This window comes from Chelon labrosus (genome assembly GCF_963514085.1).
Source record: "Chelon labrosus genome assembly, chromosome: 11".
Lineage (NCBI taxonomy): Eukaryota > Metazoa > Chordata > Actinopteri > Mugiliformes > Mugilidae > Chelon > Chelon labrosus.
In genome coordinates this window covers 20299704-20326071 of record NC_140344.1, presented here as the reverse complement: position 1 = coordinate 20326071, position 26368 = coordinate 20299704, and the positions used below count along the sequence as shown (strand labels likewise).

Here is a 26368-nt window from a genome sequence, read left to right as displayed (position 1 = left end):
GAGAAGAGAAGCACTAGGGGGCAGGCAGTTCACAGTTTTACTTGGCTACGCACACACATGCACATACTGTACATACTCTATCAGTTAGCACTGGGCGGGCATCCAGAGTTAGGGGGAGGGCGTGCAGGGGTTTGAGAAGCGTGAGGAGGGACGCATGCCATCTGGCCTGCACACAAACAGGCCAACATCGTGCACGGCATTAACATACTGTCCCTACACACAGAGTACACGCCTGTCACGAACACGCTACCATGAGCACGCCTTAAAGTACGTTCATGTGAAAAAAAAAGTTCACACAGCCTCACACGTCCACAGATGCACTGCTTTCAGATCTTGATGTGTAAAAAAAACAAAAAAAAAAAACAATACAAACTGCATCCCAGAAATCCTTTCATCCTGCTCCAAAGCGAGCTAACTAAGCCAGCGCCACATGGTGCAGAAATTTGCTTAAAAGTGGGGGGAAAATTACAAGCAGAAAGTGGGCTGCTGGGTGCACTCGTGCTTTTACCCTCTTCAGACTCCACGACCGACGGAGTGGAATCCAGAGGGTGACAAACAAACTCTTAAAAGTGGATGTGGTGGCTGCGGCCTCAATAAAAGGGATTACAAAACTGAAACTGTTCTGTTTTTATCGTACTGAGACCCAGTTTACACCTGCAGTTAAACTTTAAGCCTTGCATCTGGAAAACAACACAATCACCACTCTGGACTTACAGCTAGAAAATTGTCCTTCTGTTTTTTGCATTCTGCCTGCGCTGTGGTTTGGCAGTATTTTTTTATGCACACTATGCAAATAAGTGAGTATGTGGAAAGACTAGAGGTTTATCCACTGCCAGAAAACGTGCAATGCAAAAAGCATGGTAATACTATTCATGTTTTTTTTCCTGTTCCAATGCTTTCTTGTTGACTTTGGAGAGGAGAAGTGTTGTAACAGAGAAGAGCTCCCTTGAGTGGTTTTATTTCTAGCTTACAACACTATCTAATACAATCCAATCACTCTGCAGTCCAGATCAACTCCAGCAGTGGCCCGGCTGATTCAGTCGCACTCTGATAGCGCTCATGCTAGATAGTGTGTTGCTGCCTTCCATTAACATACAATCTGTTCTATCTATATGAGAAACGCAGATACAGATCAAACATTTTAATTCCGCACATAAACGGGGTCCGCGCCTCGCCTCGCCTCGGCCCCGGCCCGCGTTTTCGGCTAGGCGCTCAAGATGTATGGTGTTTGTTGTATCTTACAGATGAGACGTGTCTACTCAGGCAGCACTGATAAATGGCTTTTGATAGAGGCACCCTGGCTACAGTAGGAAACTGCGAAACACTAAGGTATATTTCATCTCGAAGATATCAGGAATTTGGAGCTTTCAGCGCACGTTTGAACAAAGTGACAGGATTTTTTTCATTAGGCAGCCGTTTGACACAACATATTCGCAATAAACTAAGTGCTTTATCGGTCTCTGAGCTGCATCCACTTTGATAGCCATCAAAACATCTGCTTTCATGCAATTATTTCACACCTAGCTTAACTTCTTAAAGTTTACCATAGACTGGCTGGTTGAAAATTGCACTGGACAGTTTGACTCTAACTTTATCACCACCACTTAAATTTTCAACCCCTTTCTCGCTTGCAATCTTCAATTCGGTTCTGTTCAACTCCATTCAATTTATATTGCATCAATAACAATACAAATTGCACGTCCCCTGGTGGGACATGGAATAATGACCGACTGAAAGCTGCCAAGTCACGCAAGGAAGCCCATTAACCGCCCTGCAACAGTATTCTTCCAGATCCTTTTGGTATCCTAATATTAATATTCACTAGGCTCCCATTGCCGTGGCCTGTCATGTACCCTATGTCTCTTCTTGTTAGCATGCATGCACAGAGAAAGAACGGGTGGGCTGCATGTGCGTAGTACTGTATAAGCCCGCCTGTCATTTTTCTCATTAATACATCCGGAGTCTTTATGGTTTCTCGGAAGGGAGCCGAGGACGCGGCTTGTATGTTGCGCGCGCTTGCACGTGTTTTTTTTTTTTCCTTCTGTCAGTCTGATAATTCTTCAGTGTGCGTGTCTGCATGTGCGCGAGCAGGCGCTTAAGGGAGGGGAGGTTTTCATGCTCCATCGGGCCTCTATTTGCCTGTCCTGTAATAACTTGTCCGCTCCATTGCTTGCCACTATCAGACCCCCCATAACACTCAGTCACAGCTTACGGTAGGCAGCAAGAGAGGAGTGGAGGGGAGGTGGGTTAGAGTTAATGGATGCCTTCAGCATCTGGAAAACATCCACAGAGGAGGTAAAAGAGGAGGAGGATGGGACGGGAAGGACGGCTGAAGTGAAAGAAAGATGAGAAACATTTTATACACTTATTGTATGTGAAGGGTTAAATAGTGGCTGTATAATAATATAGAGTTGCGCCTGGGGGGATAAAAGTGCAACTACAACTAGTAGTCCCCCTAACAACATATCAACCTGATTTAATAAGAGCTGCTTTACTATGATGGACAAAGCTTGGTACAGACATTGGAGAGCTACACCTTGTTCATGCTTAGCAGGTAAAATGTTGCCTATAATTGTTTTTTGTTTGGAGGAGCTCTTAAAAGTCTTTCGATGTGGTTTACTGCAGCACGTTAAAGCGATTGGAAAATAAAATGCAATGAACAAAAGAAAAAAAACAAACAACAAAAAGCCACCGGTTTAAATAAAAGAAAGGTTTCCACTTGCAATGCAAAAGATTTAATATAGTTGAGCACGGGGGGATAAATGGAGAGCGGTGAGGAGCGGGACAGAAGAGTAGCCAGCCACTGTAGCAGAGTGGATAAAGACTCTGAGGTATGTCCATAAATAAAAGGCTTTAGATGAAAAGATTGGCTGCGAATCTGGCGTTTGTTTCTGTATCTTAGAGACTCTGACTCAATAGAAGCTGCAGCAACAAATACTCATCGCTCATTGTTCTTTTTGTACCACGTTGCATGCCTCTATTGAGGCCCCGCATGTGGGAGTTTCACAGGAACACAAGGAAACCGTTCGGTGGAGCAGCTTATTTGTTAAGAGGAGGCTATTTTTTATTTTTTTTTTCTGGGAGAAAAAAAAAAAAGAAAAGATGAATGAGGAGGGCGAGAGGTTGCTCAGTATCACTGGGAGGCTTTGACTACAAGCCCGTCCCACCAAACCTGACGGTTACCGTCTCCATGGCAACTGTTCTTTGAGGCCAAAAGGTGAGTCAGGAATGAGTGGAAGGGTGGAGGCGGGCTTGTGAGTTGGACACAAACAGAGCTCACATACGGCGACACGCATGCGCGAAAAAGGCCCAGATTTGATGGAGATGGATGATAAGGCTGCTGAGATTAAAAATCCTATTCTGGTCCCGTTCTTTGCATGTGCAGGGATAAGCTCTGCGGGCTTCAAGCAGCCTCCACAGGAGACTATTATACACTATAGCCTGCAGCTACTCTGGCAAAACAACCAGCGGGATGACACAGGGGAGTCGCAGAGGGGAGACAGACTCGTCTGACAGCCTCAGTGACAAGATACTGATTTGGGCCAACTGTCTGTTAGGGGCTGAATGTTGACAAGCTCTGGCTGCCATTCAGAGAAAGAGATCTGATGTTAAATATGAAAATACGAAATCTGTTCTCCTCCTTCTCTCGTCTTCGTTCAAATATGTGAAAATTATTTATACAGTGTGCCGCATATACCAAATTTGACCCGTTTCCATCACCATTCTGTTATTTAAGGTGGATTAAGTCAAATGCAAGGTCAACAGAGAAAGGGAACAGTGCCAGTGGCAATAAAAACAATAAGATGAGGGACAATATTTGATGAGGAAATAATGCTAACATGTGTTAAGAGAGGGAAAACTGATTTTTTTAAAGACACACTTTCAAACTAAGCCTTATTACTGTGTGTGGCGGCAGCAGTAGCAGGATGTTTGTACTGCGACAGGACTAGTCTTCTAATAACTGAGTAGTACAACAGCGAGGCTGGCTCAGCGCTGCCAGCATCCCACATCTTTTCTGCTCTCATTGTACTCGCTCACGTCTATGACGTGTCGCCATTCTTGCGTCTCTCAGTCATTATTTCAGATCTTTTATCCCCTTCACCATTAATTTAAGTTTCACTGCCAGTCAAAATGATTTCATATTATTATTATATTTCATTCTAGGCTCTATGTGTCATCAGCGGCTTTGAATTCATCTTGATAAATGTACTTGAAAATATGTGCCTATCCTACACCAGTGACTAAGTCAGTATCTTTTCCCAGTCTTCAAAAAGGCATCTCAGAAAGAACTGAATATAAAGCAGCGTATGGGTGATTAAGATGGAGATGAAGGAAGGAAGACAAGAAGAATGGATAGGTGCTGTGCAGGAATGAAACAATACACTAGTGTTTACCATATGTGGTGTGCTATCAGGGTGCCTATAGCAGCAGTTTCTGGCTATAAACTGGGGTGCCAGTCAGGAGCTATGTTGGGATGCCAGATGTGGAAGAAGCTTGAAGCTTGAAGCATTTCTTTCATAAAAGAAAACAACAAACATTTGCATTTCAGCAGCAGACTCAAATTGCTGCTGCAATGCAATTCGTGTATTGGTGGGAAGTGAATCTAAAAACGCTTATAAATGCAGTTAGCAGTAAAGTGTGGTGTGTAGGAAAATCTGTACTGTAAAACATAAAACGTGCTGAAAATGTATACAGTAGCTGTCACAGTCGTCACAATATCCTCGTCTAAAAGGCCTGATGTTAGACTGCCGGTGCTTTTCAATCCTCCAAAGGGAGCTGTCTCCGTACCCACACTCTGCAGTTATCAAACTCGTGAATGGTTATGGCCACTTGATTTAAGTTGAGCGAGCAAGTTTTCAGTGTAGTCACATGTCAGTTTTATTGATCCCAAAAGTGGCAGTTAAGCGATCAGTCATTCTCTGGCTGCCACTCATAAGGTTCACTGGCTGAGTTTATATCAAAGTGCCCTGGCAGCTGGCGGGTCCACGGCTGAGATTAAAGCTGGTTAAACGGCCGCTGAGGTGCAAGCTATTGTGACGCTGAAATGATGACAAGTGCAAGTGGCGCCGTGTGTCTGTGTGTTTTCACAGAGCTCATCTACATAAATACAAAAAATAATATGAAAAATCTATTTGTGAGCATTATGTAAACTCTTCTGTTTGAGAAGTAAATTGCAATACTTTTGACACAGAGTTAGAATCCAATTAATTTTAGAGTAAATGAATGCAACCCTATTTCAGAATGTGTCAGCAGCAGAACACTTAATGTTCCCTTTTCAAGTACACAAGATAACGAGATGTGAAGTCATGTTATATTTAATAAAAACAGCAGCGACCTAGAATGTCTAAAACAAACTGAACTAAAATAATTTTTTATGTTGGATTGTCTTGTTCCTTGTAAACTTTCCAACTCTGCACTCAAGAAAAACCACACAGTGTCACAAATACACCCAAAAAAAAAAAAAAATGAATGCAAGAGCAGGCAAGCATTATATTCCCCCGTGTGAACTCAACTACTGAGAACAGTGGAGACAGGAGAGTGTTTCTGTGAGTGGAGTTTCGAGAGGAAAAGAATTTGATTTGGTTCTCAGGGCAGGGATTGAAGTTACACAGACAGGTTTAACTAAGATGTAGAGAGATACATTTCTTAATTAAAGTGTAGACAGAGGCCATCTGCGGGGCAACCCTTTTTTTTACACAGGATTAAAGAAGCAATTTGTGAAATGGTTTGTAAAAAGCCCGGATTTGGCTTTCATCTCTCGTCATAATGTCCTGGGATATGACGTACATTTATTCGTTTCTCAGCTTCGTCTTTCATTGCATCGCACACATGGCCCATCACTGAAATCATCTAAAAATCCACCTGCATGACGATCTGCGAGGTTAAGAGGGTGTGCTATGGTAAACTGGCCGGCTGCATTGCCCATAGTGCTCTTCAAAAGTCACTTGCCATAATTTTGTTTACAGTTTTTGTTCGTACTAGATGGTACATCCACTCCAGTCTTGTTGGACAAAGAAGTAATAGGAGACGTGACACTGCCGGTAACTTGTTAGCATCCTATTTCACTTGATATCTCTTTAAGATCTCTTTGACTTTGTTTTTCTTTTTAACAATCTTAGCACAGCTTTAACACACACCAACCCTAGCTTCTTCACAATTTGAGTCTTGCTCGCATATACAGCTGTGTAATCAGGACTGATTAAGTAGGTAACACAATAAAGCATATCTATGCAAATCTACGCGTTAGCAATCTGTGTGGACAATTTGTATGTTTGTTTCTGTTTGCACCTACAAGAATACAGGTCATTCAAGCACGAAGGCCAGCCTGGACAGCCTCCCGAAGATTTAGTACAGGTACAGCAGAGAGCGACTCCCTCCGCCACTCTCAACACAGATCCAATTTAACTTGGCAGGCCATGCACCGTTAGTTTGAGCCCAGAGAGAGGACAGGAGTCCAGAGAGGTCGGACCACGATTTGGCTTCTGATCAGCTGGGATAGAACCATGCAAAGACACACGCACACACTCACATTCACGCTGTCTATACACACACGGTAACGCATCAACACAAATGTCTACTGCAGACACGCACACACACAACATATCAGTGTCCATGTATAATACCAGATCTACGCTGGCTTCGGTTATGCCCTATTCACCTCCTGGTTAAGAAACAGAACAAGACCCCTGATGCCCATTGCACTGTTTAATCCCCTCTCCTTTAACAATAGGTCTGGTCAGGCTGGTGGAAGTGTAAGGAGCCCCTGCGTGTTTTATCAAAGTCAAACAACAGAACACAGCCCACTGCTGAAGGTCTATGGCTCCTACTCATATCTGTCCGTTCAGCTAGGGTGGAATCAATGACCTCCGTATGAGCCACTGTTCAGACAAGCTGTGCAGATTGTCTGAATGTGAGGGCTGAGGGAGCAACTGGGCGTCAGTGCCTAAGGGTAGGCTGGTACTTGGAGGCCAGAGATAAGGCTGCTCCCAAAGCGTTCCTTGAGATAAGGGATCTTTTACGTATGAATAAGCAAGAGTGAGACAGGGTGAGGACAAGGCAAACCGTGCACAATGAACAGCTGATCAAAATGAGGAGATGATCCCATTGGATTTTCCACACCAAAAGGTGTGCTAAGTGTGTCACCATCTCCGTGCGGTTCTTACCTAACCATTGTTGCAGCTCACTTCTTCTCCTCTCTCAGCCTCTTTTCTCTCCCTGCGCATCCATTCGCAACTTCTTGCACATCAGTCGAAGTAGGAAATAGCTGACTGACATGTTTTTGAAGACCAAAAAGACTGAGAGGAAAGGTTGATCAATTGTGAAAGATGTGGTGAACAATGCTCTCTGGAACCCCTTACTCTCTGGCTATTCACAACAGCCTGGCTTTGTTAAAAAGGAGGAAATAAAAAAATTATTTTGTTGCTGAAGGGAAAGGACTTAACACAACACTGCCAAGTCAGATCAATGCTTATAGAATTAATTATGCAGTATATTATACGGTATATGTAAGTCTGCACAAAAGCCCTGTGGCTTATTGGTTAAAGTGGAGCTAGGACTCAGTGTGAGCTTCAACGCAGGAACGTGAATGAGTTCGATATCTTTTGATCATTCATTCCCATTAGTTCATGCTTCTGCAGTGCATTTTATGTCCATCTTTATCAACAGCATTCATCTTTTATTTAGTTTTTTAATCGCAAAAAGATCAGCAAATGTTTGGTTTCACTTTCCGTCCCTTATGTGTTTGTTCCCCTGCTCCGATCAAACGATTTATTTCTTTAGGCCTGTTGATCCCTCGTGCACTTTACTCTCAGCAGGAGCCTCAAGAGAATTAGACATCCACATTAATGGGTTCCTCCACATCAATAACAGCCGGCCGCAGCACATGTTAATGTTCACGTCTGCATCGTTTCCAGCGTAATCGATCCCCATCCATGGACTCACACACATGCATGTGTTTCATCCCTGTAATTAATGCTTTTGATATAATGCGCATTCGCCGACAAGGCCATCCATCAGCGCCAAGCTCAGACCCGCACTCGCTTATTCTGCAACACGGAAACACAATCTCTCTCCCACACAACTGCAGCCGAGACAGACCACACATCATGCCGTGGCGTGCAGTGCATGCGAGTCGACTTTATGCCCATCTAATTAATTATTCTGCTTCCAGCTTTGCATCATTCGCAGCCTGCAGGACTCATATGATACTGTGTGAGGGAGGGTGGATGGATTGTGTGTTGAGACACAACACAGATGCAGCTACAGGTGCAAAAAGTGGCTTTAAAGTAATAGTTGTCCACACAAAATAATTTACGGTGTGCGCTGGCAGACATTATCACTTTGGAGAAGTTACGGCAATTAACAAAGCAAATTAGTTTTTGCAAATATTTTGTAATTTATTTTTGACTTTCTGCCTCTAGCAGTCTTATTCCACTTATTTCCAGAAACACTTAGATTAATTCCCTTTTTTATGTGGAGTCTGCTTTGATGTGGGAGAATAAAACAAACCTGGTAAGAATGGTGCATAGTATGAGGCTTGTTACTAATATTTAGAACATATGGGTGTGATATGTCTACATGAATACCATTTTCAAAAAAAGTGAATGATCAGCATACTGTACATTTGGTGCAGTATGCAAGATAAACGTGCTAGGATATTAATAAGCATTACTGAGTAGAAAATAAAACTTAAAAGAAAAAAAAAAGAGATGTTAAAGAAAATCACAGTCTCAAGTTGTGGCGATATTTCTATACTAATACTGCTAAAAGTTTTCCCAGCAGACTGGAAGAGCTGGAAGAAAATGCTTTAAGAAACTAGGCTATAGCAACCATAAAACATCACTCGAAGGCAATCTCTCAGGAATACAGCCAGCTGGTGTAAACATTCACATCCATTGTGCATAGTCTACAAGGAAATAGGCAATAGCTCAGCACATGCAGAGCAAGGGCACACAAAAGGAGGGCTTGACGACTGGAGCCGCGCACTATATCCACTGTGAGGTGCCTTTCACAGGCAGTCAGACATTTGCACCAGCACAAATATGACTGGAGGCAGCAGATAACCCAATGAGAGAACACTCTAAAGATCTATGGAGCTCCACTAAGTGTGCTTCACTGACTTTTTTTTTTTATTTAAACCAAAATGCAATAATCTTGTAAACAAGTGTAAAGAAATAGAGATACAGAAAAGTAATTTTTTTCAACTTCCAATGAATGGTATAATGGATATGGAAATGTATTCATATGACATATTCCTCTCTTGCTGCACCACCCACCCTCAACACCAAGAACATTTGTATCTATTGCAGTTGTTCTGATTTCTAATTTTCATTCTGATGTTGTGCACGTAGAAATGCGACTCTTGGCTCTACTCTGCTGACAGTGGAAATAGAAACATCGAAACAATCAATTAAAATGGGCGTTCAACATCTTTTAATAACTGGGTATTAAACTGCAAAGTCGCGAATGTCTACAATTTCAATTTAAAAAAAATAAAAATCCATATATTCCTAATGAAACCAATCTCTGCAGAAAACAAATCAAAATCAGTGATACATGAATTGTTACACGGTTCAATATCTGAGCTTATCTAGCTTGGAAAAGCCTCCGATGTATTCTGCAGATAAGTTAGTTAAAGGGGAACTACAGATTTTTACAACCTGGACCTTATTTCTGGCATAAAATACGATCGTTTACTCACCCATATAACTTTGGTGTTATTTGGAGTCCACGGATACATAACAGGTAACTCTGGACTCAATGGGGAATAGCACTAGCGTATCATAACAAAATATTGGTGAAATGAACGAGTTTCGCGGCAGATAATGCGTTATTTAGAGGCTGCGTTTCGGAGCCCCGATCACTCCCACCATATGGATATAAGTGGCGCTCCACTGGAGCTAATTATCTTCCGAACGACTCCAGATAACACCAAAGTTATATGGGTGAGTAAACGATCATATTTTATGCCAGAAATAAGGTCCAGGTTGTAAAAAACAGTAGTTCCCCTTTAAGTTAGTTATCTTTGATAGAAAACCAATGTCATTCCACGTTTGTAACATCTTAAAAAAGTACAACTTATTGAGCTTAAATTTGCTTGTTTGATGTACAAGGTGTTGCATGGACTTGCCCCACCTCCCATGTCTGACTTTCTTAAAACAAGGGCTCACAGCGGTCTCAGGACCAGGGCCTCTCAGAGGGGACTGTGAGGTCCCACACAGAAAAATAGCCTTTGGACAAAATGCTCTTTCTGTAAAGGTCAGTAAGATCTGAAACAGTCTTCCACTCTCCATAATTTATCCCACATTACAAACCCTCAAAACTAACCTCAAGCAGTGGTTGAAACTAAACCAGTCTTGTAACCATTGACTTTTATCTTTTTAGTTATGTACCGTCTTGTGATGTGCTATAATCCGGCATATTTAAGTCTATAAAAAAAGTAAAAAAATATATTTTCTGCAAAACCTTTGCACAGTGCTGTGCATCTGGAAGATCAACCAGACCAGTGATAATAACCCTGATGCTACATATGAGAGCCCCGTTCCAGTTTAATATCTGGAACGCTCATGTCTGACTGTCTGTGAAGACAGCTGGATTGCCCAAAGTTTCACCACTCAATAAATATCCAGCAGGACCACTTGCCCTAACTTTTTGCACATCCTCTCTGCCAAACAAACCCATTTAAGAGAGGCACCACAGGTGAACCACAACACAAAGATCCCTTACTGTTATTCACAATGTCTCTTACAGCTTTTCTCTCGCAGACTCCCTCAACTTCTCAACATGGTTTAAACACGCCTCTGGCATTTGAGTGTCCTCACAGCGGATTCAAACAATGAGAACAATATAAAGCGAAGGAACGGGTGAGGAAGAGACATAGAGGGAGAAAAAAAAAGGACAAGCAGAGTGTCAGAAGGGATTTAAAAAAAAAGAAATAAATAAAACACTGCAGGAACTGAGAGGCATTATCATTGCTAGTGTTTCATTTAAGCCTTGCACATCTGAACGACACGTCCACAGTCTGCCAGGGGAAGCAAGAGCGGAAAACAGAGGCGAGAAGAGAGAGCCCATGATGAGGCGAGTCAAGACAGTGGGGCAGGAGGAGGAGGTGAAACTGCAAAAAGGAGTGATGAGAAAAGGGTGGAGATGGGAGCCAAATGCCAAAACTGACAAAAGCTGATGGGTGGCTAATGGTACATGAGCAGAGTGAGTCAGAGCGAAAGAAGAGAAGAATACGAAAAAGACAGAGACAGCAACTGAGAGCGACTGTGAGGAATCTCAGTAATTACCATGAATGAGACCACTGTTGCATACACTAACTACAGTAAATGTTTCAAACATGACCCTTTTCAAAATGTCTATAGCTTTGTCTCCTTTCTATTTTATTTGTTGTGTTCATCCGTTCCCTCTGCTTTTCTTTTGTCGAACCTGCTTTGTTTCATTCCCACCTCACCACTCCGGCTTGTCTTCAATCCACTCGTCCTGATCACTCAGTTTGTTGTTGTACCTTTCCCCGGTGCTCCTCTCTGTACTGCTCTTACATTTGCTTCCTGCACCTGCCTCTCAGGTTTCTGCCTGCCTATTCCCATTTGTGCAGCTACCTTGCTTCCTGAATGCTTTCTCATCTTTTCCTCCACTTAGTTCCTCTTTTAACACTCCTTTCCCTCTGTGTGCACCCACGACCCCTTCCCCATTTACTGTTTCCACCTCCCTGTTTCCCTCTGCTTCTTTGTCCACCCCCTTGATTCCATTTTTCACCAGACAAAGAATCCAGAGGGTTTTATCTTCCTTTCCTCAATGGCTTTGCCACTCTCCCTAATCCCTCATCTCCATCAGCTTCCCCCTTGCTCTCCATCACTCCATCCCTTGCGCTTTTCCACCCTTTTCCGCTCCATCGTCTTCACACTTTTGCTATTTTTTCCCATCCCATATTCTACCCCTCTCGACTCCCCTTACCCTCCTCTCACATTTCTATTTCTCACACTCTCTGACATGCAATCCCTCTTTTCTCTCTCCGGGGCACTCTTCCCTTTCCTTCGTTCCACTTAAGCCTCCCTTCGTTTTGCATTTCCCTGATGGATGCGTTCAAGCCAAACACATACGTGAAGCCTCAAACCTCTAAAACCGTGCTCACACCACTGCAACCCTCACCTTTATCACCACCAAAACACGCATATGCATTTGGTCACACCTATGTAACAGACGGGGCTCCTTGCATTTTGAGAATTGCCTTCAGTGCAACCATATCATGGTTATCATGGGAGAACGCACGGTTACAGAATTGGTAGAAAATGCATTTGCAGGAAAAGAATATCACGCTGAGAGCTAACTGACATCGAATGCATCGCTCCAAAATGTGTTTTCTCAAACCGGATAAGGCTGCCACTTAGTAATAAGCTCCAGATCGGTTTCAGTGTCAGATTAACCAATAAATAAATCATGGAATCATGGTAAGGCATTATAAGTTTTCAGTATCTGAAGATGTTCTTAGTGAGTCAAATAATACCTAGTGAGCAGGCCAATCAGGGGGATCTTGTAGCCTAAATGAGTGGCAGTGGTCCAATGAGAAACTACATGTTAATATACCTAACCCACTCTTCATGCCCAACCCACACTTATAGGTGTTCACCGGTTGGTATATATACCGATCAGGCATAACATTATGACCACCATCCTAATATTGTGTAGGTCTCCCTTGTGCTTCCAAAACAGTTGTGATTGATCAGAGAATGGACATGGACCTTCTGAGGGAGTCCTGTGGTGTCTGGCAACCGAATGTTGTTAGTGGGGGCCTTTGGGTCCTATGGGTTGAGGGGAGGGGCCTCTGTGGATCAGGCTTGTTCCAGTGCATTGCACAGATACGTGATCAGTTTGAGATCTAGTGAATTTGGAGGCCAGGTCAACACCTTGTGCTGTGTTTCATGTTTTTTTGAGTTGTTTTTGTGTGTGTGCCTGTGTCAGGCTGCATCCTGCTGCGGATGGCTGCTGCCATCAAGGATGTGTCATTGCTATAGGGTGCGGGTGTCTGACAAGATGCTAACAACAAGATGTTGTTAGTGGGGGCTTTTGGGTCCTATGAGATGAGGGGAGGGGCCTCTGTGTATCAGGCTTGTTTCAGTGCATCCCACGGATACGTGATCAGTTTGGGGTCTTTCAAGATCTTTTTTGGGATTTTTTAAGTTGTTCCTAAACCATTTTTGTGTCAAGCTGCAGCAATCAAGGAGTGTCATTGCTATGGGGTGGGGGTGCCTGGTCTGGTCTAGGTGGATGGTACATGTCTAAGTAACATCCACACGAATGCCAGGTCCAAAAGTTTCCCAGCAGAACACTGGATTGTCACAAGATGGTCAATGTTATTTACTTCCCCTGTCAGTGGTCATAATGTTATGTGGAGGTATTTGATTGTTTGTTTTAAAATTACACTTTTTTTCTTTCTTTTTACTCCACACATTATTGAAATTGTGGATGACCCTGATTAAGGTAAATTAAAGGTCGGTCTCATAAAGTTGTTCCATTTACTACAAGTGCTGCTCTTGAACTTGAACTTTCTATAATTTCTTCTCCTCCTCCATGCATCTTAGTAGCAGGTGAAGTTGCTAGGAACACAACTTTTTTCTTTTCTTTAGATAACCTTCACTAAAACACAGGATGCCACTCCCTATTTTACATTTCTTTTTTATCCCTGCAAAACTGTGAGGCCCATTCTGGTCTAACACTATGATTTACTCCAGCGTACTTGAGCTGTAATGCCACTAAGTGACTCTGCTACTTACGGATGGGCGCATTAGACATGCCGGGAGAAAAGATAATATGGCTGAAAAAAAATTGTGCGGGCTAAAATTAAATTGAGCTCCGGGCACATAACCATCTTTGAAAAATGTGCTATCGAAATTTCCCCAACATTCATCAGAGCTATCCAAGAGAATGAAATCCTGTTCAGCGCTTCAGCTTTGCTCTGGTTTTGTAATGTTCTCCATTTTTAACTTAAACTAAAGCAGTTTAAAAAAAACTGCAAGAGCAGCATTTCCTCTGCTGTTGGGCCACAAAGAGTGAAACGTGATTAAAGAAAGAAAGCTGAAAGAAAACTTTTGGAAACATTTCCAAGAGAAAACAGGGAGTGATTATATTTTCCTTTTAAGCTCCTTTAACTGAACACTGAACTAATTAAGGACTTCATTAATAATCTTTAAACTTTTATTTTTTTTCTAAGAAGTAGTCAAAGTATCTGCCACGGCTACAGAGGATTAAGCAAGATGACTAATGAGCAGTCAATATCTTGTATTGCTGCAGCCTCAAAACCTCTGGGTCTTTCATGTGATATTGTTCAAGAAAGATAATGGGCCTGTGAGCCCCGCTGGAGTTTTCACAATGCAGACTTGGCAGGCATATTTTAAGTGTTCTGTGAAGGGTGATACTCAAATGATACAGATGCTTTGACAGAGAGAGAGAGAGAGAGGGAAGAAATTAACGAGAGCGAGTGAGGACCTCATTCAAGAGCACCACGCGGTTTACGTGGCGATCTCGGCTCCTTTCTCCTGTCGGCCAACAGGCGATGAGGCCAGAGAGGGGCACGCTTTTCAAGCCAAGTGTCGATGGAGCGGGGAAATGCAGCGGCAGAGGCCAGGCTTAACCCACTCGAATGCAAATGCGGAGCTCGTAGAGGCATAAATCAGTGAGCTAATGAGCTTGCTTTTCTGTTCTATTTGTGATTTTGACATTATATAGTGTCACTTGGGTATTCTAATTGTTCCGTTTCTTTGGCTGGTCCGAGCCCGCTCATACAGGGACTGATACTAGCGCTACATAAACTCTTTTCACTCATCTATTGACTCTTAAAGACTATTAAAGTAGAAGAACAATGTTATAGAAGAACTACACAAAGCAACTATACAAAAACCTAAATCCTAAGGAGGCCCAGGAGAGTTGCACTTTCTCCATAATTTTCTCGCAAACCCTCTTTGGTTTATAATTAAAGTGATGCATCACAAGCAATCAGTCAACATACAGACGGACATGGGAGTAACACTGTGTTATAGATTACATATAATTCCTCATCCCATCCATAAAAGATAATCGTAAATTTAAAAACATCGACAATAGCTCCAACAGCTTGGTGGAAATCCCACAAGATAATAAAAGACACACTTTCCCCATCTAGTCTCATGCGCACCTAGATTTTCTGCTAAACAAAACGCTCCTTCTCTTTACCTCTTGGCACACATATTTCAAATCTAAAATAAATCTTTCAGAATGATACCCAGGCTTCATTTTCCAACTCGGTCCAGAAGTAAAAATCTTCCACTTGAACAAAGACCAACGCAAAGACGAGTAATTTTGATCCTTCCCCATTAGTTTCCGAGTTTCTCAAAATCACTTCTCCAGCAAATGAGATCCTCTGCCTAAGCTGCAGAACATTTACTTCAGCAAATTGGCAACAGGATTTAGCCGTCAACCGAAGACAGACTTTTCAGATCTGCACAAATGTCTTCTTATTGACTAATAAGATAAACATGCAGCTCTGTCCACGGGCTGAACTTCACTGGGGTAAATATTCAGAATTAGAGAGCTTTTCAAGCTGTTCTAACTGCACGCAAAATGCTTGTGACTACCTGACAATGCCCTCCCATCTAATCTGGTATGAAATCACTGACATGTTATGTCTCCTCTTGGTCTCTTGCGTCCTACTGCTGACACACAAACAGTGAAAAAAGACAAAATGTTCTAAATACACATGTGGCCTCAAATTCACCATCCTTTTTATAAACCGATTGGCTGTCCTCTCTCATAGTCTGATAATGTTCTGATACATGCAGCATTGTTTAACTCTGTCTCAAGCCTTTTGTTCTGTTATATTGCACAAAAAAAGTACAGCTCTACCCAGCAGCAACAGTAGAGCTATTGTTCAGAGCGAAATCCTCAACTCCGCTAGTTGGTGGGTGCAGGTCGTCACTTGACCGGCGTCACCATGGTGACTGAGTGAGGATAGGCTTAGATTGTTAATTTACAGGAGCCTGAACAGCGGCGGCTGACTGTCCCTGATTCAAGGACGGGGATGATTCATGCAGACCGCGGTCCCGGGAGTGACCCCCCTGCGAGGCCACAGCCAATGGCAGCGAGGCCCTTAAACAACAAGAGCTCTGGAAGCACTGACACTTAGCCTTGGTGAGTGGGAGGGGGGGAGAGAAAGGGCGACAAAAGATGAAACAAGAGCACATATATTTGCAGTTGAAGCACAGAAGGCTGAACGCAAACCGCAGTCGTTCATTTCCATATAAGAGCACACGATCCCGCTTTATAACATATCATGTAGTAAAAAACTGTTTTATCCGTGATTAAATTTAAGGAAACAGGAAGCTGCACCCACTCAGTTCAGCGCCGCCAGCAGCAGCTAGAAGCATCATGCCAACTGCTCGGCCTTCCTCTCTCGCAGACCAACAGCCGAGAGTCCCTCGGCAGTCCTTTGTGAGCGTGCTTCAGGCTAACTGAAAACAAAAACTTGAGACTTTTCCGGAGTTAAAATCCGTGGGCGTTGACATGTGCGACCTCCCTTATTTGTGCCTGTCAAGTGTGCGTTGGCTCTGATAAACTGGCACTATTACATTCCACTCCCACTCCTCAGTCTACTGCCATTATATTCCCCTACACCATTTCACGCTCCCTCCCACACCTTTCTCTCTCTGCCAGCTCTCTGCGCGCTGCTGACGAAGGCCAGGGCATGAAAAGACCAACATCTCGGCGTCGCGCACGTCTCCACCACAAAAACTGCACATGGATTAACTTGTCATTTTAATCTACGGCACCAGTATTATTTGAGGCCCAGTTCTGGCAGGAATCAATGAGGAGGGGTTGGGAGGGGGTTTTCTGTGAGAATCTATTAGCAAGCTAAAAGGATACCAGTAGTAAATACAGGCTGAGGGACTTTTAATCACTCTGATATTCTTTGTTCTTTATATATCAGACTGACACTATATATTAATGTCTAGTTTACTGGCAACGTTAATGAAGAGGCAGGAGCCACTGCTACGTGTCAACACGCTGTCAGAGTATATTCAGCCCAGGTTGAATTACTGGCGTTTATTGGCCCTGTAAATGGCGAGGCTGCGAAGACAGGTCGACGAATACACAGCGCTTATGCAAAATAGCAGAAGCAGAGCTAGTGGCTCTATCCAGGAGTTCTTACACAGCCTTAGGGGGATATAACAAATAGAAAGCCGCAGATTACTCTCCGTGGGAGGGGAGCATCCCCAGAGTTTAAAATGAGGGATTTGACTTTTCAGAATGTGCGCTCCTCACACAAACCAGAAGGTTAAAACTGCTTATTGTACTGTCAGCGGCGACTGGCAGGGTTTGCGGATATGTGTCTGTGGTGGCCAAAATGAAGCTTAAGGGCATATTAGTGTTTCACTTGGACGGGCATACGAAATGCTAAATTACCCCTGAGAGGTGCTGTGAAAACAAGTGATTCCCACTGAGAGCTTTATCAAAATGTATAAAAGAAAGTGGCAGGTTTAATTATGCAGTCATGTTCTCTAAAAAAGTAATCATTTTTCAGATTTTCGACCACGTTCAGCATGTGCGTTCATTCTCAGTGAGCCAATCGGGGTCAGGGGGGACGCCAGCTGTCTGTGTTATGACAGTACACTCATGTGTCAGGCTAATGTTACATGTCAGCTCGGTGACCAACATCCCACTCTGACCGACAGTTCTCTGAGGACATGCAGGCCAATGATCACTCTGGCCCATAATGAAGCAAAATACACTGATCAGCCACAACATTAAAACCACTGACAGGAGAAGTAAATAACATTGACCATCTTGCAACAATACAAAGTTCTGCTGTGAAACTTTTGGACCTGGCATTTGTGTGGATGTTACTTAGACATGTAGCACCCACCTAGACCAGACCAGGCACCCCCACCCCATAGCAATGACACTCCTTGATGGCAGCAGCCTGACACAAAAATTGTTTAGGAACAACTTAAAAAGCCTGATCCACAGAGGTCCCTCCCCTCAACCCATAGCACCCAACAGTCCCCCACTAAAAACATCTTGTTGCCAGACACCACAGGACACCCTCAGAAGGATCATGTCCATTCTCTGATGAGTCACAACTGTTTTGGAGGCACAAGGGAGACCTACACAATATTAGGAATGTGGTCGTAATGTTGTGCCTGATCAGTGTATGTTGTGATTGCTCTGTTTCCTGCACCATACCGTATGGGCAGTATTTTGCATGAGACATTCAGTTCTATTAAGTTAGCTCACAGACTTTTCTCTAAAGGAGTCTGGACATAATAAAAATTTGCATAATGCACAACCCGTCGAGGCAGTGTGAAAACAAAGGCATACCCTTGGGTGTAATTCGTTCATTGTAAGAGTGGTGCAAGAGCCCCTCGGGCCAAAAGACGATAAATAATTTTGTTTACAACCCACAGTAATTTAAATCACATGTAAATAGCTTTCTCCGACAAACATTGTAAATGTATTCCAACGAGTGTCCCGACTGTCAACATTTCCGAACCATTTTGGTCCGCAGAATCGATGTCATTCCTTTTGTTCAAAGAGGATGATTCACTGATGTTGTGAGGCTTTCACAGGCTGTGCCGTCTTCAAGAGTTTAGGGATTTATATGCTGCTTATTTGTCCAATTACTGCACCAATATCATAACAAATGAGTCTAGGCGAGATGCGGCAATGAGAGCGTAAATCTTCCACCTTAATGCAGGGTTTCAGAGCCTCGCTATCATAGTCTTTACGTGTGAGAACATAAAAAGAAAACACAATCCTTTAATGTGTTCGACGATACAAAAAGTATGCCTTATCTTCAAAACACACAAAGCCAGCTGAGAGCTTTTGAAGCCCACAAATAGTCCGCTGGCCCTCTGTTCCTACCTTGACATGATTTACTCTTACCCTCACTCCGTTACTTTCTCCTCTCTTTTAAGCTTCACTTAAGAAAAAGGAAAAGATGAAGCTTCTTTGACACAGGGGAGGTGAGAGCATGAATCACTATCGCAGTCCCCCACAGCCACGGTGCCATCTGATACTTTGTCTGCTCGCGTTAATTAATGCGTAATGAGAGACGCTGATGCGAGCATTTTAAATCAATTACTTTTTTTAAACAAGTCTTTGGGGGGAGGGGGTCTCTCTAGTTATTTTCAAACCATGACAGCTGTGCTCCTCACTTTTGTTCCTTAAAACTGTCAGTGCCATGACCTTCAAAAAGTGTGGTGGGGAAGTTACGGCACTTGTGCAAAAACAAAGTCTGAGTGATCGTGTTTTTTACGCGTTCATGAACTCATACATGTTCTTCCTATGGAGACCGACTCTCTTGATCTCGGCGAGGGCTCCACCAGCATCCGGGCCAAGCCCTGTGTGGCCGACGGCGGTGTCTCAACAACAATTTGTTGCAGCGGCAAACATGCGCTCTCTCGCTTCACTCTCCATCCCCGGCTATAAGCAGACACAAAGACTGGTGAGAGTACAGAGGAGCTCAGCTTCGCGAAACTAGCTTTCATGTCGTTTCTGCTTCCAGAGTTACAGTGCTCGGCCCAGGGGCTCGACTGGAGATGGATGCAGCTCGCCTCCTCTGCAGCTTATCGCTACTCCTCACTCACTCCCATCCAAATCCCCGTCTTTTTCCTGCCAAATCACCTGTCTCTCTACGCTTACCTCCATCTCCCTGCCCATTGCTATTCATTGCTTGCTTCGACTCCATTTCTGGTTCACTCTATTATGTTCATGCGGAGCATTTTCCATTTCTTTATCTCAGATATCCATTACCGCTGCTCCATCCCTCTACTTCTATCTCACTGTGCGTTGATTGTGGCAACGCATTTATGGGAGACCGTGTTGTTACATTGCACCGTTTGCCACTTTGCCACCACTCTGTTATTTTTTTTTTAAAAATCAATTACCCATCAAATAAAACAATAAAAAGTAAAGTGTGCCCTGTGCTGCCCTGTTACTATGCTGTTACTGTGCTGCCTGCCTAACTGTGCAACTTTGTTTAAAATCACTCTGATGGAAATAAAAAAATAAAACACCTGAGGCATAAAAAAGGAAGGAGCGGCTTTTGTATATTTCATTCTCTGACAGTTGCAGAGCCATACACTACAATATTAATGCCATTATGATCTGTCCACTGATGAACTGCGGGTTGAGCTCTCACTAGATTGTTCAAATAGTAGAAGCACATGTGGAGACACAATTATGAGTAATGAGGAAGAGGAGGTGAGGGGAGGCAGAGGAGAAAGTGAGGAAGAAGATGCTATTCTCAGGTGGCTTAGAGCGGATATTGTGTGTCTTATCTGTCACCTGCAGGTCTGTGCTTATTATAGAGAGAGAGGCAAAGTCAGAGCAGAGTGTCAGGTGAGTGTGTGTGAGCGCAAACAAGGAAGGGAGGCAAAGAGTCAAACCGCAGCGATGCCTTCACCCCCTCCCGTAGCACAGAGTGTGATGATATAAAAAATATATAAATAACAAAAAAAAAAAAATCAGAGCTGCAAAACCTTAATCTGTTCTGAAGGCCACCGCAACACGGAGCTCACAACTCCCCAACACTTGTACCTTATGCAGAGACACACAAGTTTGCAGCAGCAAAAACGAGCAGGAGGATATTTAGGGTCGTTACATACAGATACTGCTACACAATCTGTGCTGACAGGAGTCTTTGGGAATACGGCAATAACAACACGTTCGAACAGACTGCGGTTAGAGGCAGGTGCACCGACACATTGTGGCAGAGGCTGAATTGAAGACATTAAAATTATTATTGCTGCAAAGTTGAAAAGTCATGGATTTTTATGATGAGAAAAAACATCAGATTGGTACTCCACCACCTGAAGGCATATACTAAAAAAGACTTTTTCCTTTTAAGAGTTAAACAACTGTACTCTGGTGCAGCGATATTATGTACCATAAACCGCTCCGTAGATACACTATATTGCCAAATGCATTCGCTCATCTGCTTTTACATGCATATAAACTTAAGTGACATCCCATTCTTAATCCATAGGGTTTAATGTGACATCGGCCCACCCTTTGCTGCTATAACAGCTTCAATTTAACAGGGTTTAGGAGTGTATTTATTGAATTTTTGACCATTCTTCCAGAAGCACATTTGTGAGGTCAGACACTGCTGTGGGATGAGAAGGCCTGACTCGCAATCTTGGCTCTAATTCATCCCAAAGGTGTTCTGTCGGGTTGAGGTCAGGACTGTGCAAGCCAGTCAAGTTCTTCCACACCAAACTCGCTCATCCATGTATTCACGGACCTTTGCTATGTGCACTGGTGCGCAGTCATGTTGGAACAGAAAGGGACCATCCCCAAAACAGTTCCTACAAAGGTTGGGAGCATGGAATTGTCTAAAATCTCTTGGTATGCTGAAGCATTCAGAGTTCCTTTCACTGGAACTAAGGCTCCTTAAAAACAACCCCACACCATAATCCCCCCCTCCACCAAACTTCACACGTGGCACAATGCAGTCAGACAAGTGCTGTTCTCCAGGCAACCGCCAAACACAGATTCGTCCATCAGATTTCCAGATGGAGAAGCGTGATTCGTCACTCCAGAGAACGCGTTTCCACTGCTCTAGAGTCCAATGGCAGCGTGCTTTACACCACTGCATCCGACGCTTTCATTGCACTTGGTGATGTATGGCTTGGACGCAGCTGCTCGGCCATGGAAACCCATTCCATGAAGCTCTCCATGCACTGTTCTTGAGCTAATCTGAAGTTTGGAGGTCTGTAGAAAGTTGGCGACCTCTGCACGGTATGCGCCTCAGCATCCGCTGAACAGACTTCTTGCACAGGTGGCATCCTATCACAGTACCACACTGGAATTCACTGAGCTCCTGAGAGCAACCCATTCTTTCACAAATGTTTGTCGAAGCAGTCTGCATGCCTAGGTGCTTGATTTTATGCACCTGTGGCCATGGAAATGACTGGAACACCTGAATTCAATTATTTGAATGGGTGAGTAAATACTTTTGGCAATATAGTGTATTTACTGATTCACATGGAAAATTTGTGATCTCATATAAAGATGACACATTTCTAAAGCATTTGTTAAAAGCTACCAGTTAATTAATATTGAATGTTTTGTCAGTACTGATCTCTTAATTGTACTTTTAACCGTAATTACACAAAACAATTCAACAATCAGCTGTTCGATCTACTCAGCCATTCACAGCGTATTTGTTGTAAAGGATCCTTTCAGAGATTTACCGCCGCAGACACCATTAGGACACGCAGCCACATTCTGCCAGACGGCGCTGGGGCGGGTATTGTTCACTTGTCAACAAGAAAATGGAGTGCAGTGGACACAGATATCAATCAATATTTCCGCATCACAATGCACTTCTATTCCGCATTTTGTGCCTCTGCGTCGGGCTGTGGAGTCTGAGAACGGATGAGGTTGGAATTATAGAAGGACTCGTCGTCTCTCTCGCCAAACGCAGAAGAAATAATAAGTTCACTAATTCGGTTTCACTAATTAGGGACTAACTGTTGAATATTTCATTTTCATTTGGGAGGTAATGAATTAGCAGGTGAATTAAAATCAGCAGAGTAATTAGCTTTAGCAATAATGATCTGATCTGCATTTTGTCAGTTGAGTCATTTTTTTGCAGCCGAGCTGAGGCCGAACCAACTTCATTTTATATTAAAGAAAAATGCTAATGAAAACTCTCTGGGATTTACTTTGACATGTGCTTGCGTGACTGCTTCAGAGCTCCTACCCTGTTTATCAGACATGTTTTGCCTCTTGAGTTCCTGTCTCAGTACTGGAAATAACATTACCGTCTTGTGGGCTACAGATGCTGACAGATTATTGTGGATTTATTTTGTGTACTTTGCGTGTTTTCGGCTTTGTTATTTCTGACAGCCTTTTTTTTTTGTGGCATGAATCAGTGTGACAACAGCACCTCGAGAGAAGGACAGAGGTATTTTTCTAACAAAAGAGAGACAAAACCTGACAGTGGTTTACTTTGGTTGCTTGGGGTTATACGTTCATCAGGGCTGGACTGCTGGCAGAAAATCACCAGATAGTGGAAGCACAGTGTTAGTGTTGACAGTAGTTGGGTTAAGATTGCCCCATTTAAGTGGTACCTGCCAGGGTATAAGACATTTTACCACCAAAAGGCTTCAGACTCACTACCAGACGCCATAGTAGTGAGTCAGCAGAGTGTCCTCAAGCATTAAAATAACGATGATGATGATAGTGAGAAATGTTCTCCAACGCTGGCGGAAAATCACGACAGCTTATGCCTTCCTTGGCATAAAGTTTAATCTGTCAGTGGCCTTGGTGTATCTTTATGAAGCGCAGGCTGCAGATTACATTCCCTAAGTGGTGTCTCCAGAAATATCAGATGATGTGACATATTGAGTGACAGGGTAGTCCAACTCCACTCCAGTGTGATTTTATCCAGTTTAATAATGTATCTACAAGCTTCCACCCGTTCTGATCTGCATTGCTGAGGTTTCAGTGGTCACCACACGTTCAGTTGTTTGCTTTGTAGGTTTTGAAGATACTCAAAACTGTGTTAATACAGTAAATAAAGATGCCGATGCTATTTCAAGGCTTCCTATTTGAGCCGCGAGAGAAAGTCAGAAGTTTACATACAGTACATTTCCTTTGTATTTGGTAGCATTGCCTTTAAACTGTATGACTTGGGTCGAACGCTTTGGGTATCCTTCCACAAGCTTCGCATAATAGTCTGCTGGAATTCTGGTCCATTCATCCTGACAGAACTTGTGTAACTGAGTCAGGGTTGTAGGCCACCTCGCTCGCACACGCCTTTTCAGATCTGCCCACAAATTTTCTATGGGATTGAGATCGGGGTTTTGTGATGGCCACTCCAAAACACTGATTTTGTTGTCCTTAAGCCACTTTGTAACTACTTTGGCAGTATGCTTAGGGTCATTGTCCATTTGGAAAACCCATGTGCGCCCAAGCTTTAACTTCCTGGCTGATGTCTTGAGATTTTGCTTCAATATTTCCACATAATGTTCTTTCCTCATGATGGCATCTATTTTTTGAAGTACACCAGCTCCTCCTGCGGCAAAACAGCCCCACAACATGATGCTACCACCCCCATACTTCACAGTTGGGATGGTGTTCAGCTGTTTGCTTTGTAGTTTTGAAGATACTCGAAACTATGTTAATACAGTGAATAAAGATGCAGATGCTATTTCAAGGCTTCCTATTTGAGCCGTGAGAGAAAAGTCGTCAAGCATGACTGGTGTTTTTGCAGCTATTTCTTACAGACTGAATGACAGTAAAGGCTTCTGCAGTATTTTTTTTACCAATCACTATTTCTCATATATCTCTCTGTAAAAAATCATATAGATGGCCAGTCTTGATATTGTTTGACTACAGTGCAATTAAAACAGAAGGTCATTTCTTTTTGTACATTCACTTCTGTCGTTTCTTTCATTTCAAATCATAAACCTGGTACTGGCACACATCCAATACATCAATTTTTATGTTTTGAACTTTTTTCTTTACGTAAGAGTTAATGGACATGAAGCAGCTATTCGCATATTTTTTTCCTATTAAATATGGTCCTTTAATTTGGAGTTTATAAAGAAGCAAACAGTCTCTAATTTGCATCTCCAAACCTGTAAGCAAGTTATTTAGCGTTGCTTAGTTGCTTAGTATTTCTCAGTTTGATACAGTATACATTTACTGTGTCCTTTTAACACGTGTTTCTGTAATAAAGGTCATGGTTTATCTAAAACAAAGCTAAAACAAAGACAAGTGGATTTTCTTGAGGTTTCTTGAAGATGCTTCACCACAGCTATCCAAACGGCTTCTTCAGATCTGAACAGAAGGGTTGAACGTCTTCAAGAAATCTCTCAAAAGTCCAATAGTCTTTTTTATTTATTGTTTTGTTTTCGATACACAGTTCTATATGTCTCTTATCTGCTTCAGTTCATTGTCCATTGTTGCTAAATCATCCACAGCCTCATTCTGTGCCTATGTCTGATTCTCCATTCCTGGATACAGGAATACATGACCGCCTCATTTAATGGCTTACCTGCTGTTGTCAGACAGAGCTCTTCGTCACTGTTGTCCTGACAGTTGTCTTGGCCGTTGCACAAGAAGCTGCGGTCTACGCAGCGGCCGTTTCGACACTTGAAGCGGGCCTCCGAGCAGACCAGCGGGTTGCCTGCTGTGAATGAGTCAGGGCAGAGGTCAAGGGTCAAGTGTTAGCTCAGACAGGGTCAGAGAGAAAAGATGTCAGCTCAGAGTTACTGTGTTGGAGAAACGGGAGGTTATTTGTGAGTGGTTCTTCGTCTGTGAATCAAACTGCAGTACGTAAACGAATTATTTAAAATCTGATTTGATTAGTATTCTGCTGTGGTAGCGTGTCAGTTTGTTAGAAGTTCAGTTTGTGTACTTGTTGATCCAATTCCACTGTGATATATGTGTTTATATAAAAACACAGTTTCATGGGCATTTCTGGAGAGGGAATGAAACTGTGTTTGAAGCGTTTTATCGGTGGATTCAAATCAAAATGAAAGTGAAATTCCAACTTTTCAAAACAGAGCACTATCACTGCTTTTTGCACATGTTCTGCTTTTTTTTTCTTTTTCTTTGTTTCTCTGCAAAATGAGGCATAGTTATCTCCTGAGAGGATCCAGACAATTACACAGCCGTGACGCAGTTATGCGCTGGAATCACGGAGCAAATCTCCATTTAAATGGCTAGATTAGATTTGTGAGCAGGGGGGAAGGCAGAGTAGGAACACTGTCTCTGATAATGGTGACTGATTGGCTGGATTCCCATTCCCCGCTGGGAAAGCAGCGCAGGGGTCATGTGTGAGCCATCTGCAAATGTGCCTATAGACAAGGCCTGTAGCTCCCTCAATTTAACACAACACCGGCTACAGTCTTTGTACTGCTGTGCAGATGTTTCAAGCAAAATGGTAAAACGAAGCACAAGGGTGCAAAGCCGTGAGCTACGAGCAATGCAATGAAGCAAACTTGACTGAAAAAGATAACAGAGTTCAACACATTTGCCGTATATGTCCTTGTCGCCACTTTTATTATCTGCTCTTAATGGGTATTTGACATTAGCAAAGGAGACAGCAGTTCTGGAGGCATTGCCTTGTATATGGAATGGCTGTACTCATCTGAAAGTAGGGAAATAAAGAAAACCTCATCCGCGCTTCACATTCCCACTAAAATATGAATAATACTGTTCTGGCATCAGGAAAGGGGGAAGGCAAAAGAGCAAAAAGCCACTTCTTCTTTAACAATTCATCTCCAGTTCTTGAAGAGCAAACGTTACATTATGATGCTGCATGGGCTGTGTCTTTGGAAAAAAAAAAAACTGAGGTATTGCATTTTAAAAATGAAATGTC

The 26368-nt window shown here is 43.0% G+C and overlaps 1 protein-coding gene across 1 annotated transcript in view; it reads right to left on the bottom strand.

The window, feature by feature from the left end:
• The window catches only part of ldlrad3 (low density lipoprotein receptor class A domain containing 3), a 77383-nt gene that overhangs the window by 8908 nt on the left and 42107 nt on the right, over positions 1-26368 (bottom strand). Inside the window, exon 4 of the mRNA XM_084555608.1 lies at positions 25040-25174. Within this exon, the coding sequence (XP_084411734.1) occupies positions 25040-25174 (135 nt within the window). The remainder of the gene's footprint in view (positions 1-25039; positions 25175-26368) is intronic.